The sequence below is a fragment of the Acanthamoeba castellanii genome, assembly GCF_000313135.1.
Source record: "Acanthamoeba castellanii str. Neff unplaced genomic scaffold scf7180000084749, whole genome shotgun sequence".
Lineage (NCBI taxonomy): Eukaryota > Discosea > Longamoebia > Acanthamoebidae > Acanthamoeba > Acanthamoeba castellanii.
The window spans coordinates 14,439-28,858 of NW_004457364.1; the positions used below are offsets into that span (position 1 = coordinate 14,439).

General features: G+C 63.3%; 5 protein-coding genes across 5 annotated transcripts in view; 2 read left to right on the forward strand and 3 right to left on the reverse strand.

Moving 5' to 3' along the window:
* Positions 1-288: 288 nt before the first annotated feature.
* On the forward strand, positions 289-1,276 carry ACA1_191550 (ribosomal protein L13, putative; the record flags this gene model as incomplete). The annotated part of the gene is made up of 3 exons (XM_004336422.1): positions 289-391; positions 535-716; positions 875-1,276. 3 exons carry the CDS (start codon positions 289-291, stop codon positions 1,274-1,276), a joined length of 687 nt encoding a protein of 228 aa, XP_004336470.1.
* A 189-nt stretch (positions 1,277-1,465) lies between these two features.
* ACA1_191560 (phosphogluconate dehydrogenase (decarboxylating), Cterminal domain containing protein) lies at positions 1,466-3,195 on the reverse strand (the record flags this gene model as incomplete). Its single annotated transcript, XM_004336423.1, has 2 exons — positions 1,466-2,815; positions 3,103-3,195. The coding sequence occupies 2 exons, from the start codon at positions 3,193-3,195 to the stop codon at positions 1,466-1,468; spliced, it is 1,443 nt and encodes a 480-aa protein (XP_004336471.1).
* Positions 3,196-3,425: 230 nt separating this feature from the next.
* ACA1_191570 (cation diffusion facilitator family transporter superfamily protein) lies at positions 3,426-5,483 on the forward strand (the record flags this gene model as incomplete). Its single annotated transcript, XM_004336424.1, has 8 exons — positions 3,426-3,627; positions 3,797-3,905; positions 4,108-4,158; positions 4,458-4,549; positions 4,718-4,811; positions 4,934-5,084; positions 5,175-5,235; positions 5,341-5,483. The coding sequence occupies 8 exons, from the start codon at positions 3,426-3,428 to the stop codon at positions 5,481-5,483; spliced, it is 903 nt and encodes a 300-aa protein (XP_004336472.1).
* Positions 5,484-5,566: 83 nt separating this feature from the next.
* On the reverse strand, positions 5,567-12,607 carry ACA1_191580 (myosin head (motor domain) domain containing protein; the record flags this gene model as incomplete). Its single annotated transcript, XM_004336425.1, is given in 30 exon segments — positions 5,567-5,724; positions 5,815-6,076; positions 6,168-6,269; positions 6,287-6,343; positions 6,544-6,642; positions 6,789-6,871; positions 7,023-7,128; positions 7,153-7,404; positions 7,534-7,594; positions 7,796-7,860; positions 8,016-8,108; positions 8,199-8,319; positions 8,457-8,537; positions 8,656-8,740; positions 8,838-8,877; positions 9,041-9,240; positions 9,275-9,342; positions 9,358-9,473; positions 9,575-9,724; positions 9,862-10,038; positions 10,198-10,322; positions 10,448-10,502; positions 10,605-10,694; positions 10,771-10,853; positions 10,951-11,049; positions 11,168-11,272; positions 11,444-11,625; positions 11,679-11,994; positions 12,201-12,498; positions 12,545-12,607. 30 exon segments carry the CDS (start codon positions 12,605-12,607, stop codon positions 5,567-5,569), a joined length of 3,792 nt encoding a protein of 1,263 aa, XP_004336473.1.
* Positions 12,608-12,849: 242 nt separating this feature from the next.
* Positions 12,850-14,420, reverse strand: part of ACA1_191590 (uncharacterized protein) — a gene marked incomplete at both ends in the record, with an annotated part of 4,507 nt that continues 2,936 nt past the window's right edge. Inside the window, one exon of the mRNA XM_004336426.1 lies at positions 12,850-14,385. Within this exon, the coding sequence (XP_004336474.1) occupies positions 12,850-14,385 (1,536 nt within the window). The remainder of the gene's footprint in view (positions 14,386-14,420) is intronic.

Genomic DNA, 14,420 nt, shown 5'->3' on the forward strand with positions numbered 1-14,420 from the left:
GTGTCGTTGTGTGATTTGGAGTAGGCCCAAAATTTATTCTCTTCTCTTTCCCCTGTTTCGTTTTACATGTTTGGCAGCTTCCAAATGTTTCGTTTATGTTTGGTGATTTCCTTCCTTTTCCTCTCCGCTGGGGACATTTTGATCTGATTTTGTTTGAATTGGCCTCAAGATGACGACGTCCTTCGCGCCCTGCAAGGTGCCTACCCTTTTCCTCTCACCAAACATGAAGCAAACGTAGGACTAATCGACTTTCTTCCTTCACGGCAGCAACCCTTGACCAACACCCACATGTGGCATGTGGTAAACGGCCGAGGGCTCAAGGTGGGACATGCAGCATCTAGAATCGCGCGCCTTCTCATCGGCAAGCACAAGCCCACCTACAACCCCGCCTGTGCGCACCTCAATCTTTTTCTTTCCTCCCTCAATCCGGATAGCACGATTTTCCGGAAGTAGCATAATTCGCTGGTGAGCTCACTACTCGCCACACCATGGCTGCCATGTCGATTGTGTGTGCATCTCTTCTTTCATCGGCAGTCGACGCGGGCGACTACGTGGTGGTGACCAACGCGGAGAAGCTCATCTTCACCGGCGACAAGTGGAAGCAGAAGCTCTACCGGTGGCACACGGGCTACCCCGGCGGTCTCAAGGAGGTGAAGGCCAAGGACATGCTCTACAAGCACCCCGATGCCATCATCCGCACTGCCGTCTCCAAGATGGTGCGTGCTAGCACCACTCGCCACTCACTTCATCGCGGCTCCTGCCACTGTCGCATCGGTCGGTCTGCCACTGTGCGCTCATTGTGTCGTGTGTTGTGTGTGTCGTGTGTTGTGTGTGTCGTGTGTGTGTGTGTGTGTGTCGTGTGGTCTGCTTGCAGCTGCCGAAGAACAAGCTGAGGTGGGAGCGGCTGAAGCGGCTGAGGGTGTTCGTGGGCGAGGAGCACCCGCACGAGGGGCAGGTGTCGCAGGGCTACCACTACCAGGTCGAGCCCCAGAGCAGGAGCGCCGTCGACCCGGCCCTCGCGGCCTTCCGGGACCAGGTGGTGGCCGACCCCGACGCCTTCGTCCGCAAGTACGGCGGCGGCAAGTTCTCGATCGTGCCGCAGGAGCAGGGCATGGCCGTGGTGGCCACCAAGATCAAGGGCACCCACGCCCACGCCGTGCGCTCCTTCGGCAACACCCGCTCGCTCCGCGCCGCCCGCCTCGACCGACTCCGCAAGGTGGTCGAAGACATCCAGTCCGCCCAGGCCCGCGAGGCCGCCAAGCGCGACCCGCTCTAAGTAAGCTTGTGCACACGCACAAGAAGAGCGAAAGAGAGAACGTTCAAGAAGAGCGAAAGAGAGAACGAATGAATGAACACGTTTATTGTTTGTCCTTGACGCACACTTCACTGCACTGCGCGTTGTTGTTGCTTGGTATTCGACGAATGTGTGTGTGTGTGTGTGGCGTGTGTGTGTGTAAGTGTGTGATTACACGTTGTAGGTGGTGGAGTGGGTGGCGCCGCCGCGGCCGGTCCAGTTGGTGTGGAAGAAGAGGCCGCGGTCGCGGTCGACGCGCTCGTAGGTGTGGGCGCCAAAGTAGTCGCGCTGGGCCTGGAGGAGGTTGGCGGGGAGGCGCGCGGTGCGGTAGGCGTCGTAGAAGGAGATGGCCGAGGCGATGGCCGGGGCGGGCACGCCGTGCTCGACGGCGAGGGCGGTGATCTTGCGCCAGCCGGCCTGGGCCTTGTCGATCTGGTCGCGGAAGAAGGGGTCGAGCAGGAGGTTGGTGAGGGCGGGGTCGCGGTCGAAGGCCTCCTTGATCTTGCCCAGGAAGGTGGAGCGGATGATGCAGCCGCCGCGCCACATGAGGGCGATGCCGCCGTAGTTAAGCTTCCAGTCGAACTTGGCGTCGGCGGCGCGCATGAGCATGAAGCCCTGCGCGTAGGAGACCAGCTTCGACGCGTAGAGGGCGTCCTTGAGGTGGCCCAGCACGGTCGCGCGGTCGCCGGCAAAGGGCGGCAGCCCGGCGGGGCCGGCCAGGACCGCGGCGGCGGCGGTGCGGTCGGCCTTGAGCGAGGAGAGGGTGCGCGCGAAGACGGCCTCGCCGATGAGCGTGACGGGCGCGCCAAAGTCGAGGCCGGCCTCGACGGTCCACTTGCCGGTGCCCTTCTGGCCCGCCGTGTCGAGGATGAGGTCGACCACGTGCGCGTCGGGCTGCTCGTCGTCCCGCTTGGCCAGGATCTCGGCCGTGATCTCGATCAGGTAGCTGTTGAGCTCCCCGCGGTTCCACTCGGCGAAGGCGGCGTGCATCTCGTCGTTGCCCATGCCCAGCAGGTGCTTCATGACAAAGTAGACCTCGCAGATGAGCTGCATGTCGCCGTACTCGATGCCGTTGTGCACCATCTTCACAAAGTGGCCCGCGCCGCCCTGGCCCACCCAGTCGCAGCACGGCGAACCGTCCTCCACGCGCGCCGCGATGGCCTGGAAGATGGGCTTCACCGCCTCCCACGCCTCGCACGCCCCGCCCGGCATGATCGACGGCCCCAGCAGCGCCCCCTCCTCGCCGCCCGACACGCCCGCGCCCACAAAGTGCAGCCCACGCGCCGCCAGGTCCCGCGTGCGCCGGTTCGAGTCCGGGAAGTGCGAGTTGCCGCCGTCGATGATGATGTCGCCCTCCTCGAGCAGCGGCGCCAGCGCGTTGATGAAGATGTCCACCACCTCGCCCGCCATCACCATCAGCATCACCTTGCGCGGCCGCTTGATGCTCTTCACCAGGTCCTCCAGGCTGTGGCACCCGACCACGCTCTTGCCCGCCGCACGCCCGCTCACAAAGTTGTCCACCTGCACTCACCACCCGCCATCACCACCACCACCCCCGGGTGTTAGCACGCCGCGCCGCTTTGCTCTTTTTCACCCGGCCCTCCCTCCCATTGGTCGCCCGCAGAGCCCAACCACGCAACACTTCTTATTCAGTGGGCAATAATAATAATAATAATAGTGATAAATTCAAGCCCTCATCCGCGAATAATGGATTTTGATTTTCAAAACAACAAAATAAAATGATTGCACCTGGTGACACGAGTACGAGTGGGGGGGGGAAGTGCCTTGGACGTGGTGCGGTTGTACACGGCCACAGTGAAGCCGTGGTTGAGCATGTTGAGCACGAGGTTCTCGCCCATGACCGCCAAACCCACCAAACCGATGTCCGCCGTGGCTGCCATGTTGTGTTGTGTTGTTGTGTTGGGAGGATCGAGAGTCACAAGGAAGGGCGGCCTTTATTTTCTCGTCTGCGGGTCTCCCCGATCTTCTCCCCGCCCGCCGGCGCGTGCAGAACATTCCAGAGGCTTGGGTACCACGAATTCCGCCTTGAAATTTCGGCAGCTTCGAAAAAAAGGAGAGAAAAGAGGGCGAGAAAAAGGCCGGGCCACCAAGAGAGTACACAAGAGAGCTGATGGAAGAGGATTTCGGAGGGGCGGCGGGGTATACCCCCCACAGCGGCGGGGCCGGTGGCGGCAGCGGGGTCTGGGGCCGGCGTAGCGCCGTGAAGGGCCTCCTCAACCAGCCCGAGTCGCGTCGCGTGGTGGCCTTCTTCGCCGTGTTCGCCGCGTTCGGCCTCCTCCAGTTCCTCCACGCCTACCTTTCGGGCAGCCTCGGTATACACCTTCCCCCCCTCCTCTTTGCCTCTTGACACGCCTCTTTCTTTTCTCTTCTTCTTCAACAACGACCGCAACTCGTGGTCCAGCTTTCCTCCCGGCTGACCGAAAGGTGTGGTGTCGTTGGTGACGTGTCATGATGTGCGTGCGTGCGTGGCCAATGCGGCAGCGTTGATGGCGTTGAGCTTCCACACGGTGTTCAACGCGGTGAACCTCAGCCTCACCCTCCTGGCCATGCTCTGTGCTCGCCTCAGCCCCACCCCTAGCTACACCTACGGGTACGTGTGCTGTGTGTGTGTGTTGTGTGTGTCGTGTGTGTGTGTGTGTGTGTGTGTGCCCCAGCCGCCTGCCGCCCGCCCACTCACTCAGCACGCGCCCACACGTGTGTGAGTGTCGAAGTTTGCGTTCCATTGCCCTCCCCGCGCGTGCGCACACGCGACTGATCGATGGCCGGTGGTGCGGTGGTGGTGGGTGGCGCAGGTACCAGAGGTACGAGGTGGTGGCGGGGTTCGTGAACAGCGCGTGCCACTCGTTCGCGGCCATCTTCGTATTCTTCGAATCCGCCGAGCACCTCCTCATCGAGAGCGAGGCGCCCGAAGACCTCACCAGGCACACTCCCCCCTCCCCTCCTCCCCCTCCCTTTCCCACTCCCTCCCGTTGACGCGCCGCCACCGCACTTCTATATTTTTTATCTTTCATTCTAATGCGTCATCAACTATACACATTTTAAATAGAGATTGATTGCATATTTATATATATATATATGTGCAATTACAATATAAACAATATATTGACAGGAGGGAGGGGGGTTGTGGTGGGGATGGACACAGCTGGGAGGTGGCGCTGGTGGGGCTCGTGAGCGTGGGGCTGAACCTGGTCTGCCTCGTCTCCTTCCAGCCCCTGCGCCGCTTGACCACCCTCGGTACCGCCGCCGGCGTCGCCCATTCGACTAGACCGCTATTGCCCTGCCCCCCCCCTCGAGGCATCCGATTGGCAAACACGTGTTTGCTGTTGCTGCTGCTCTGTCGCTGCTGCTGCTGCTGCTGCTAATGGTGATGCATGGTTTGTGGAACTGGCTGGGTGTTGGCAGAGTCGCCGAGCGAGGCTGAAGATCAGTCGTGGGCGGTGATGAGTACCATCGCCGTCACGGTGGCCACGCTCGTGGTGCCCTTCCTCCTCAAGTGGTACCGTGGCCCTCCTCTCCTCTCCTCCTCCGGGGTTGCGCTGCCGCGCGTGTGCGATGCTCACCCGTCACGGGTGTGTCGTGTCGTGCTGTTTGTTGTGTTTGTTGTGTCGTGTGCACCAGGGGCCTCGCAATGGGGGACATGGTGGTGGCCGTCTTCACGGCGGTCGTGCTGCTGACGGTGGCCACGCCGTTCGCACGCCACACGGGCAAGGTGCTGCTCCAAACGACCCCCAACGTCATCAAGGACCGCCTCGGCAAGAGCCTCTCGGAGGTACGCACGCACACACGCACCCGACCGACGTCCCACGCCCGCACACCGGTGGCCTCCTTTTCTCATTCTATCGATGATATCCGCCGGCAGGCGGCCATGTACGAGGGCGTGCTCGAATGCCGCAAGGAGCACTTCTGGGCGCTCTCCCCCAGTACCCCCCACCCCCCCACCCCCACAACTGCGCGTTTGCACCACCCCATCCGTCCACGCACCCACCCCCTTATGTTGTTGCTGCTGCTGCTGCTGCTCCCGCCAGACGAGTATGTGGGGAGCTTCTTCCTGCGGGTGAAGCAGGACACGGACGAGCAGCTGGTGCTGGCCAAGGTCACCAACCTCTTCTCCGGCTTTGTCAAGCACCTCACCATCCAGATCGAGAAGGAGGAGTCCTACTTCCAATGATGACCATCCACTACACACAAACATTATTTTGTTTTTTTAAAAAAAGAAAAAGAAAATAATGAGAGGATGTCGGCGCGTTTCGGTCAGGCGTCGGGCGTGGGGTCGAGGAAGGTGCGCAGAGGTTTGTCGTCTGCGGTTCGGTTGGAGAAGGTCGCACTGAACCAGGCCTCCACCGCCGGTCCGCCACCTTCCGCCGCCTCCCTGCGCACCTGTTCGTCGTCGCAGCACTGGGCCAGCACACCTGGCAAGGCCGGGGAGAGGGTGTGGTGAGACTCGGGACTGATGGGAGGGCATTTTCAAGATCGTGAGAGAAGCGTCGGGCAGTGCGTACCGCTCAGCCGGACGTTGGGGCGCGATAGGCGGGCAAGGGCTTTGGCCTCATCGCTCTTGCTGAAGGCGCACATGGTGGAGTCGTAGGCCCCCGATTCGTAGGGCGGCGGTGTGCTTGCGGCGGAAGCCACGGGCGTGATCCGGAGAAGCAGAGAGGCGCAGGGCACGGGCGGGGCGGTGTGCAGCATGCCGTGCCGTATGCTCTGCCCGGCCGGCGGCGCCTGCTTGAGGGGCACCTGGAAGCAGCCCTCATTGAGGACCACCTGGTTGGACGTACCACGACCGCGCACGCGCACGCGTTGAGGGTCAGGAGGCTGGTACGGCATGACACGTGCGGGCGGCGGGCCGGAGTACCTGAGGGTGGGCGAGGTGCGGGTCGGCGGGCTGCCGGCGGGAGTTGGCGAGGCAAAAGACGTTGAGGGTGGCATAGCCCAGCACCTTCTGCTGCCCGGTGCCCTTCTCCAGGCCAGCACCTTGGCCACGAGCGTGAGGGTGGCGTCGGTCATCCGCATCCGTATCGTACGGTGATACTGTGCAATGCAAAGCGCGCACGCACGCACGCACAGGACACGCACGCACGCACAGGACACACACGTCACCATAGAACCATATCTTAGCATTTACCGTGGCGGATTGGGGGGATGAACTCATCGCAACGAGGTCCCTTCTGCGCCAGAGAGGGACTGTTGCGGGAGAAGGAGGTCTAGAGAAGGGACACACGCACACGCACCGCAAAGACGGGGTTATGTGCGGAGGAGACCAGGGCGGGAAGGGCGAGCATCTCCGGACCCATCTTCTTGCCCGTGGCCCGGTACAGCTGCCCCAGCACCTGCGCCCGCCGCCCCCCGCAGCCAGCCACCGCCAGCCAGCCAGCCACCGCCACACGAACACAAGAGGGGGGAGGGGAGGAGGAAACCCTCAGTGCCTGACATTGGGGGGCTTACCATTGGGGGGGGGGGCATGCGCGCGTGGTACCGTGGCGGCTACGCAGTTGGAGGGGAGAAGGCGAGCGCCGTCGATGCTCAGGGTGAACCCCACGTGGCCCTCGAACCTCTTCGCTGTACCTCGGCGGAGACACGTCGCGTGTGAACAACAAAACACTCGCACCCACCCACTCGCAACCTACTACGTCGCGTGGTCGTCCGCAAGAGTGGCGCGGAGGAGAGAACGAAAGAGAACGAAAGGGGAAAAAGAGGGGAGGGTTGGTACGCGGGGGGAGGCCGTTGTCGCGGGGGAGGAACCAGGGGAGGGGCGTGGGGGGCATAGGGGGGGACTCGGGCGCGCCAAAGACCGTGCGCAGGTCGGGGTAGGACCCCTGGGCGCGCAGGGACCCGCGCACCGCTCGCACCCGCGACTTGCGTTCGGCCGGCGGCGGCGTCGATGGTGGCGTCATCGCCGCCCGCGAGATCCGCGGGGAGGCCAGAGACCTCCTCCTTCCCGCTCCTCCTGTGGCCACGACTGCAGATTGGGACATGCGCTGCCTGGCCCGCTGCTCCCGCTGCTGTCGCCGCTGCTCCTCCTTGAGCCGGGCCTCCCTCGCCAGGGCCATGCTACGCGACAGCCTGCGTCCCACGTGCCGCCGCCAACATCTCTGTTGCCACCCCACCCCACCACCCACCAGCCCCCCAGGCCAGCAGCAGCTCCTGCGTGATGAGCGTCGAGTGTACCGTCGTGGTGCATCGGTGAAAATACAATAAATAAACAAATAACCCGTGTATACCTGAATGACGATGGCCGCCTTCTCCCTCCGCCTGCGCTGCCGTGCTCGATACGCCCGCCACCTGCGCACACCACCCCCGTGCCCCCCCTACGATGTGAGACCTCCCGTCCTTCTCTCATTCCATCACCACCACCATCATCACCATCACCATCACCACAGCCGCCACGACCGCCACGACCGCCACGACCACCACCATCACCACCACCACCACCACGACCACCAGCCACCATCAGCCGCCGCCGCCATCACCGGGTGGGCGAACCGAGTCTGGATGACGAGGGCGAAGCAGTGCAGCGCGGCATCGCGAAGGCCGTTGATCTGGACGTACTGTACCGTGCCGTATGGTGCCAAGCAAAGGGGCGTGAGGCCACCCATATATGGGTGGTGGTGGTGGTGTTGCGCGTGGTGGCTGGTGGTGGTGGTGGCGGCGGCGGCTGGTGGTGGTGGCTGGTGGTGGTGGCTGGTGGTGGCGGCGGGCGTACCTCCTTGGCGCCCAGGAAGACCTTGGACCGGCCCATCTGCACCCCGTCGAAGCAGATGTGGGCCTGCTGCTTATGGATGTGCTCCACCAACGCCTGCCAACCGCCGGCGCCGCCACCGCCACGAGGTCAGCAGGTGGTGGCGGAGAGGGGGGCGAGCAAGAGAATCGCGTGGACGCGACGAACCTCACAGGCGCCGACGTAAAAGGCGTGGGCGGCCTCAGCGTCGCCGGGCCGCAGGGCGGCTTCCTCGCTCCTCCACGCGGCATCGGCTCCCTTCTGCCGCAGCAGCAGCAGCACCCGGTACCTGGCCCGCCGCCGCCGCCGCCGCTCCAACATCAGCCGCGATGGTCCTCGTTTGGAGGGGTGGTGCAGCTCTCTTCCACTCAAACCCGGGGGTTGGTTGGTTGGTTGGTTGGTTGGTAGGTTGGTTGGTGTAGGTACCGGCGGTAGAAGTGCGGGAAGGGGAGGCGCACGGGGTATCCGTCGCGCCGGATCCGCACACACTCCATGAGGCCCGCGCACCTGGCCACCGCATAGTTGGGTGTGTGTGTGTGTGTGTGTGTGTAAGGCGCCGCCCTACCACACGAAGAGGGAGTGCGTGCGCGCGTGTGCCTATGGAAGGGGCGTGGGCGTGGCGCACCTCAGCTGCCGGAGGACCTCGAAGGGCTCGAAGAGGTCCCGCTGCTTGGCCCCGTTGGGCTTGATGCACCGCACAAAGTGCAGATCTACCGGCACCAGCCACCGCCAGCCACCAGCCACCACCAGCCACGCAGCAGTAGTTGGACCAAAGGCGTCTTCGGGCGAGGAGGGGCAGCGACGTACCCGTCGCCGAGAGAGTGGCCACGAGGCGGTCCAGCTGGGCCTGATGGCGAAGGAGGAATGTTGGAGCATCGCTCGTGTGAGACGGCAGATGCCGCGCAAGAGATCAGAGAAGAGAGAGAGAGAGAGAAGGAAGCAGCGGCCTAGTAGTAGGAAGGGCGAACGGGCGGGCAGGAAGGCAGGTGCTACACAAGAGGCGGACGCACCCTGAAGAGGTCGGCGAGGGTGGGGCGTTGCTTGGCGGCGGTGGCGGTGCCGGTGCCGGCGAACAGGGAGGCGAGGAAGGGGAAGGCGCTGCTCTGCTGGAGGAGCAGGGTCAAGTCGACGGCCATGTGGTCGTTGTTCTTGGTCGTCATAGCCTCCACGCAGTACTCCACCACCTCCGCATAGTGGCGACCTTGAAGTGCTGCGACGCCCTGCACACGCGGGTGGTGGGTTACCTGCGACGGCGTTCGTCGGGCAGGTGCTGCGCTGCTGCTGGTGGTGGTGGTTGTGGTGGTGGTCGCACCTGTCAGGGCGGGACTTGACGAAGGAGGGACTGCGGGCGTGGGCGTTCGTGACCTTGGCCAGGAAGCCCTGGTCGCTTCCCTTGGGCACCCGGCACTCCTCCGAGAGCAGCGGAAACACGCCCGCAGGTTTCTATGACACACGCGCGACACGCGGCGTACTTCAGCTGCGGCCCAAACCCACGCAGGCACCGCCACCACTACCCTTTGAGGGAGGCGGAGGAGGAGGCGGACCTTTTCGAGGAGCTCCACGCACTCGTGGTTGTTGTTGAACTCGATGGTGATCCAATCGATCCCCTCGGCCTCGTACTCGTCCTGCTCCTGCTGGAATATGTGCTGGTTGAAGAGCTGCTGCAGCTTCTCGTTGGCGTAGTTGATGCACAACTGCGCTCGAGAACACAACCAGTGGGTGAGTGCGAGGAAACCGTGCACCGTCGGTTGGTGGTGGTGGGGGGTTTGTGTTGTGCGTTGTGCGCGTTGTGTGTTGTGTGTGTTGTGTGTGTTGTGTTTGAGCACGACACCTGTTCGAAGGAGTTGGTGTCGAAGATCTCGAACCCGAAGATGTCGAGCACGCCGATAGACTTGAAGGCGGGCGCCGACGACCGGGCAGGCGCGAGGGTCTGATTGATGCGCTTTACCAGCCAATGGAAGAGGGCCTCGTACAGGGCCTTCGACAACACATCGCTCGACTGACGGGCCTGTCGCACGACACGTGGCAACAGGATAGGAATTGGATAAGTGAATTGTGTGTGTGTTTGTTGTCGTGTCGTGTCGTGTCGTGTCGTGTCGTGTCGTGTCGTGTCGTGTCGTGTCGTGTCGTGTCGTGTCGTGTCGTGTCGTGTCGTGTCGTGTCGTACCTCGTCGGGGGAGAGAGGGATGACGTAGATGGAGTTGCGGGAGGAGGACCCCATGGTGCGGCTACAGAGCACCCGCTCGAGCTCCTCCGCGCGGTGCCCCAGCAGTTGGGCCGCCAGACGCAAGTCTGCGAGACCCCGGTCAGTCACGTCCACCGCGGTGGACAGGAGAGTGCTGGAGTAGGGGGGGAAAAACAAAACAAAACAAAAAAAAACAAAAACAAAATAGATAAAAGAGAAATAGAACGTGTACCCTCTTGGCTATCCACCATGGCGCCCTTGGCAGAGGTGCCGCGACGCTTGCAAAACTGGACCACCGATCGCGAGAGTGAGCAATCAGGCGCGTGGCGTCGTGCCTGCCAGTGGCCACACTAAAAACAAACAATGAATGTACGTATGGTGGTCGGTACCTGCATGTTGCCCAGATGCAAAATGGCAGCCATGATCTGGAAGATGGCGTCTTGCTCTTTTGCGCCGACGCCCAGCACGGTGAGCGCATCCTGCAAGGTGGACACAGGATGATAAATAAAGGAAAGAGTGAGTGTGAATAGGACCAGCAAATCAATGCAATCATACCGTAAGTGTGTGGAAGTCTTTGGCGTCGTCCACGCCGTCAATGCGGGTGCAGGAGCCCTGGCTGAGGTACCGAAAGTGCTCCGCTGAGCGCAGCCCAAAGCGCTCTGCAAACCGATGCAGCATCGTTATTTGAGAAGTGGAGATTCCACGGTTGTGGGCCAGCAAAGCTGTAGTGCGTACTCTTGCGTGTCTCATCGAGTCCTGCGCACAGCTGGTAGAAGGAGTGGTAGTTGCGTTCCGTGTGGCTCTGCGTGCAGATGCGTGATTTCTCCAGCAGGTCTGCCCACACCAACACAAGAGGTTAGCGAGAAGGGGTACGAAAGGGAAGGGGCCAACACATCATCATCAGCAGCAGCAGGGCGTAAGCAAACATCAGCGGAAGCGCATTCTCGCGTACAGCTGATGACCTCGGCGCCCTGCATGCGCCCGCGGGCGTCGAAGAATATCTTCACGAACTTGCCGAAGCGAGAGGAGTTGTTGTTGCGGGCCGTCTTGGCGTTGCCTGCGCGCACCGACAAATAGTATGTATCGTTGGTCGTCTCGTGAATGTGTGTCCGGAGATTGGTTCGTTCACAACTGGTGTGTGTGGTGGTGGTCGTGGTGGTGGTGGTGGTGGTGGTGGTGGTGGTGGTGGTGGTGGTGGTGGTGGTGGTGGTGGTGGTGAGTTGCGTACCGAAGGCCTCGAGGATGGGAGAGGCCTGAAGGAGGCGCTGCTCGATGCTCCCGGCTGATGGCGATTCGCCACCGCCGCCGGCGTGGTGGGCCGGCGACCTGGCGAGGAGGAGGCCGCTCGCGTGGGACAGGTACTTGAGGATGAGCTTCGTCCCTTCCGTCTTCCCCGCACCCGACTCTCCGCTGAGCGCACGCACACGTACACGACGTGCACGTCGTAAGGTGCAATAGCGTACGGGGAGCCATCATCATCATCCTCATTATCATCATCACCATCATCGCCGTCGTGGCCAGGACGAGGAGATCTCAAGTCCACCGGTGCCGCTCGCGGACCCGCCCGCGTCGTAGGTACGTGCCTGATGAGGACGGACTGGTCGCGATTCTCGGCGAGCAGGCGCTGGTAGGCGGCAGCGGCCACCCCGTAGATGTGGGGCGAGCCGGACCCGTCGGCCTTGGCCTTGGCAAAGCGTTGCAGGTGGGGCTCCCCGTGGTGGTTCGTGAGGACCTTGTACGGGTTGACGCTCACCAGGATGGGGCCCACGTTGGTCTGGCCTCGTCCACATCACACGGCACCACCGCGCACCGCGCACAGCACAAATTGCACACACGACACACACGACATACCGCACACGACGCACACCACCACCACCACCCACCAGCAGCACGTGCGCATGTGCACAGGGCAGAGCGGTGGTGAGTAAGCAACGTCGTCTCGTCCGCGGTAGGTGCACGTGTGTGCGGGGGGGGGGCAAGGTCACGTGCATAGATGAGGTCGCGTGCGTGGCGCTGCTTGATGTGGTGCAGGATGGCGGGTTCGCTGAGCTCAGCGAGATCGACCAGGTCGTCGAGGGGAGTCAGCCAGTTGTCCTCCACGCGCCCCAGCACGTCCGCCCGGGCCACCGCCACCACGTTGGAGGGTTCCTTCCGGTCTCCCGCCTGGTCGCCGTCGCTGCCGTCGTCGTGGAGGTAGGCCACGGTGAGGTGCTGCCCGCTGCTGCTGCTGCTGCTGCTACCGGAGACGTGGTGCCCGCCGACCACCTCCGCACAGCAGAAGGCCTTGGCGGCGTGGGGGACCCACACGCGGGTACCCGCCTCCAGGAACCCGAGTCCGCCGCCTCCGCCGGCCTTCGCGGTTGCGCCCCTTCTGGTCGAGGCCTCCCTCCATCTTCTGGTCTTATCAACCCTTGGGGGGGGGGTAAAAATAATAAAATAGGGAGGGGAGGTGGGACTCCTGTCCTCGTCTGGTGCCTTAGGGCGGGGGGGGGGAGGCGAGGGCGTGGCTGCTGCACCCTCTTAAAATCTTAAACGGGGGGGGGGGTCGTGTGGACGCAGCGCCCCGTCGACACTGTTTACCTTCACAAACGGTATTTTCCTTTCTTGGCTTCTTCGGCAGCAACTTGCGTTGGCTCACGCGTCGTGTTCGTCGCCGAAATCATCGAAGTCAAACACATCGCGGCCGCCGCCGCCGCCGCCGCGGGAGGAGGCGGTACCGAGCGTCTTCGTCTTCGTCTTCATGGCGGCGGCGGCGGTGGTGCGTGGGGCGGCAACGGTAGGGCGGCGCGTGGGCAGCGCCTTCTTGCCGAGGAAGGCCAGCAGCTCGTCCTGCTCCTGGCGGAGGGCCTTCTCCCGCCGCTTCTGGTGCCCGTCGAAGTCGAACGGGTCGTCCTCCGGGTCGTCGTCGTCGTACCCTGCGTGCCCCGCCGCCGCCGCCGCCGCCTCCTCGTCGATCTCCTCGGCCATGCGCTCGTAAGGGTTGATCCACCGCGTCTTGCGCTCCTCCTCGGCCTCCTCCTTCTCCAGCCGCGTCCGGCTGCGCGAGCGAGCCAGCGTCGTAGGCCGCGCCTTGTTGGGGCTCAGTTCCTTGCTCTGGGTCGGCGCCTCCCGATGGCGAGACTTGGCTCTGGTGGTGGTCGTGGTCGTTGGTGAAGGACAGTCAAGGATGCTGGTCGCCACGGCGCGACCCTTCTTGCCCTTTCGTTCTCTCTGCTGCTGGCCGCCGGACGGCGCCTTGGCCGCACCCTTTGGCGCGCGCTTGCGGGCTGCCTGCGCGCCGGACGCGGACTTGGAGGTGGCCACCGGTGACGACGATGATGATGGCGGCGTGTCGCCCTCCTCTTCCTCCTCCGCGTGTGCGCGACTGGTGCGGGTCTTGGTGGCCGCCCGCTTGTTGGTGTTCTTCTGCTGCGCGGATTCCTGAAGGGTCCTCTTCTTGGGCGCGGCAGATGGTGAGGGTGGTGCTCCCCGCTTCAACGCGAGCCCCTTCCGTTGCTGCTCCGCTGCCGCACTTCCGCCGCCGCCGGCATTGTCGCCTTCGTGCGGTCGCCGCCTCTTCCTGGTGTAGGACGCGGACAGCGGTTTCGAGCCACCGACGCCACCCCGCGCGTTGCCCTCTTCGTCCTCGTCATCGTCATCGTCATCGTCACTCCAGAACAGGATGTCTCGGGTGCGTCCGCTCTCCTCGGTTGTTGACTGGGTCTGTGGCCTGTGGGCCTTTGCCTCGGGCCCTTTCCTTTCTTCCCGCTCGGCCTCCTCCTCCTCCTCTTCGTCATCCTCTCTTTTTGCTTTGCCGCCAGCGTGCGGGCGTGGACCCAAGGCCACGACCGAAGTGTGCCCGTCATCCTCGTCCTCGTCCTCGTCGCGGTGCATGGGCTGCCTGAATCGGAGCTTGAGGCTGCGCTGCCGCCCATCAGCAGCGCCGAGCTCGGTGTCTTGTGAAGCCGACGTCGCCGCCGTGTCGTCGTGATTCCGCTTTCGCCGGACGTACTGCGGCCCGTCGCGCTTGCGCGGGGACGGACTGTACGTGGCCAGCAGATCTTCGTCGGGAAGGCCCCGCCCCCGCTGCTGCTGTGGAGAATTAGCCGCGGCCGAGGGACCACACACGATGGACGGGTTCCACAGGGGCCACATGTCCAGCATCGCCACCGACGCGTCCTGCGTGATGACCTGTTCGAGCAATAAATCAGGAGGGGTCAACGTGT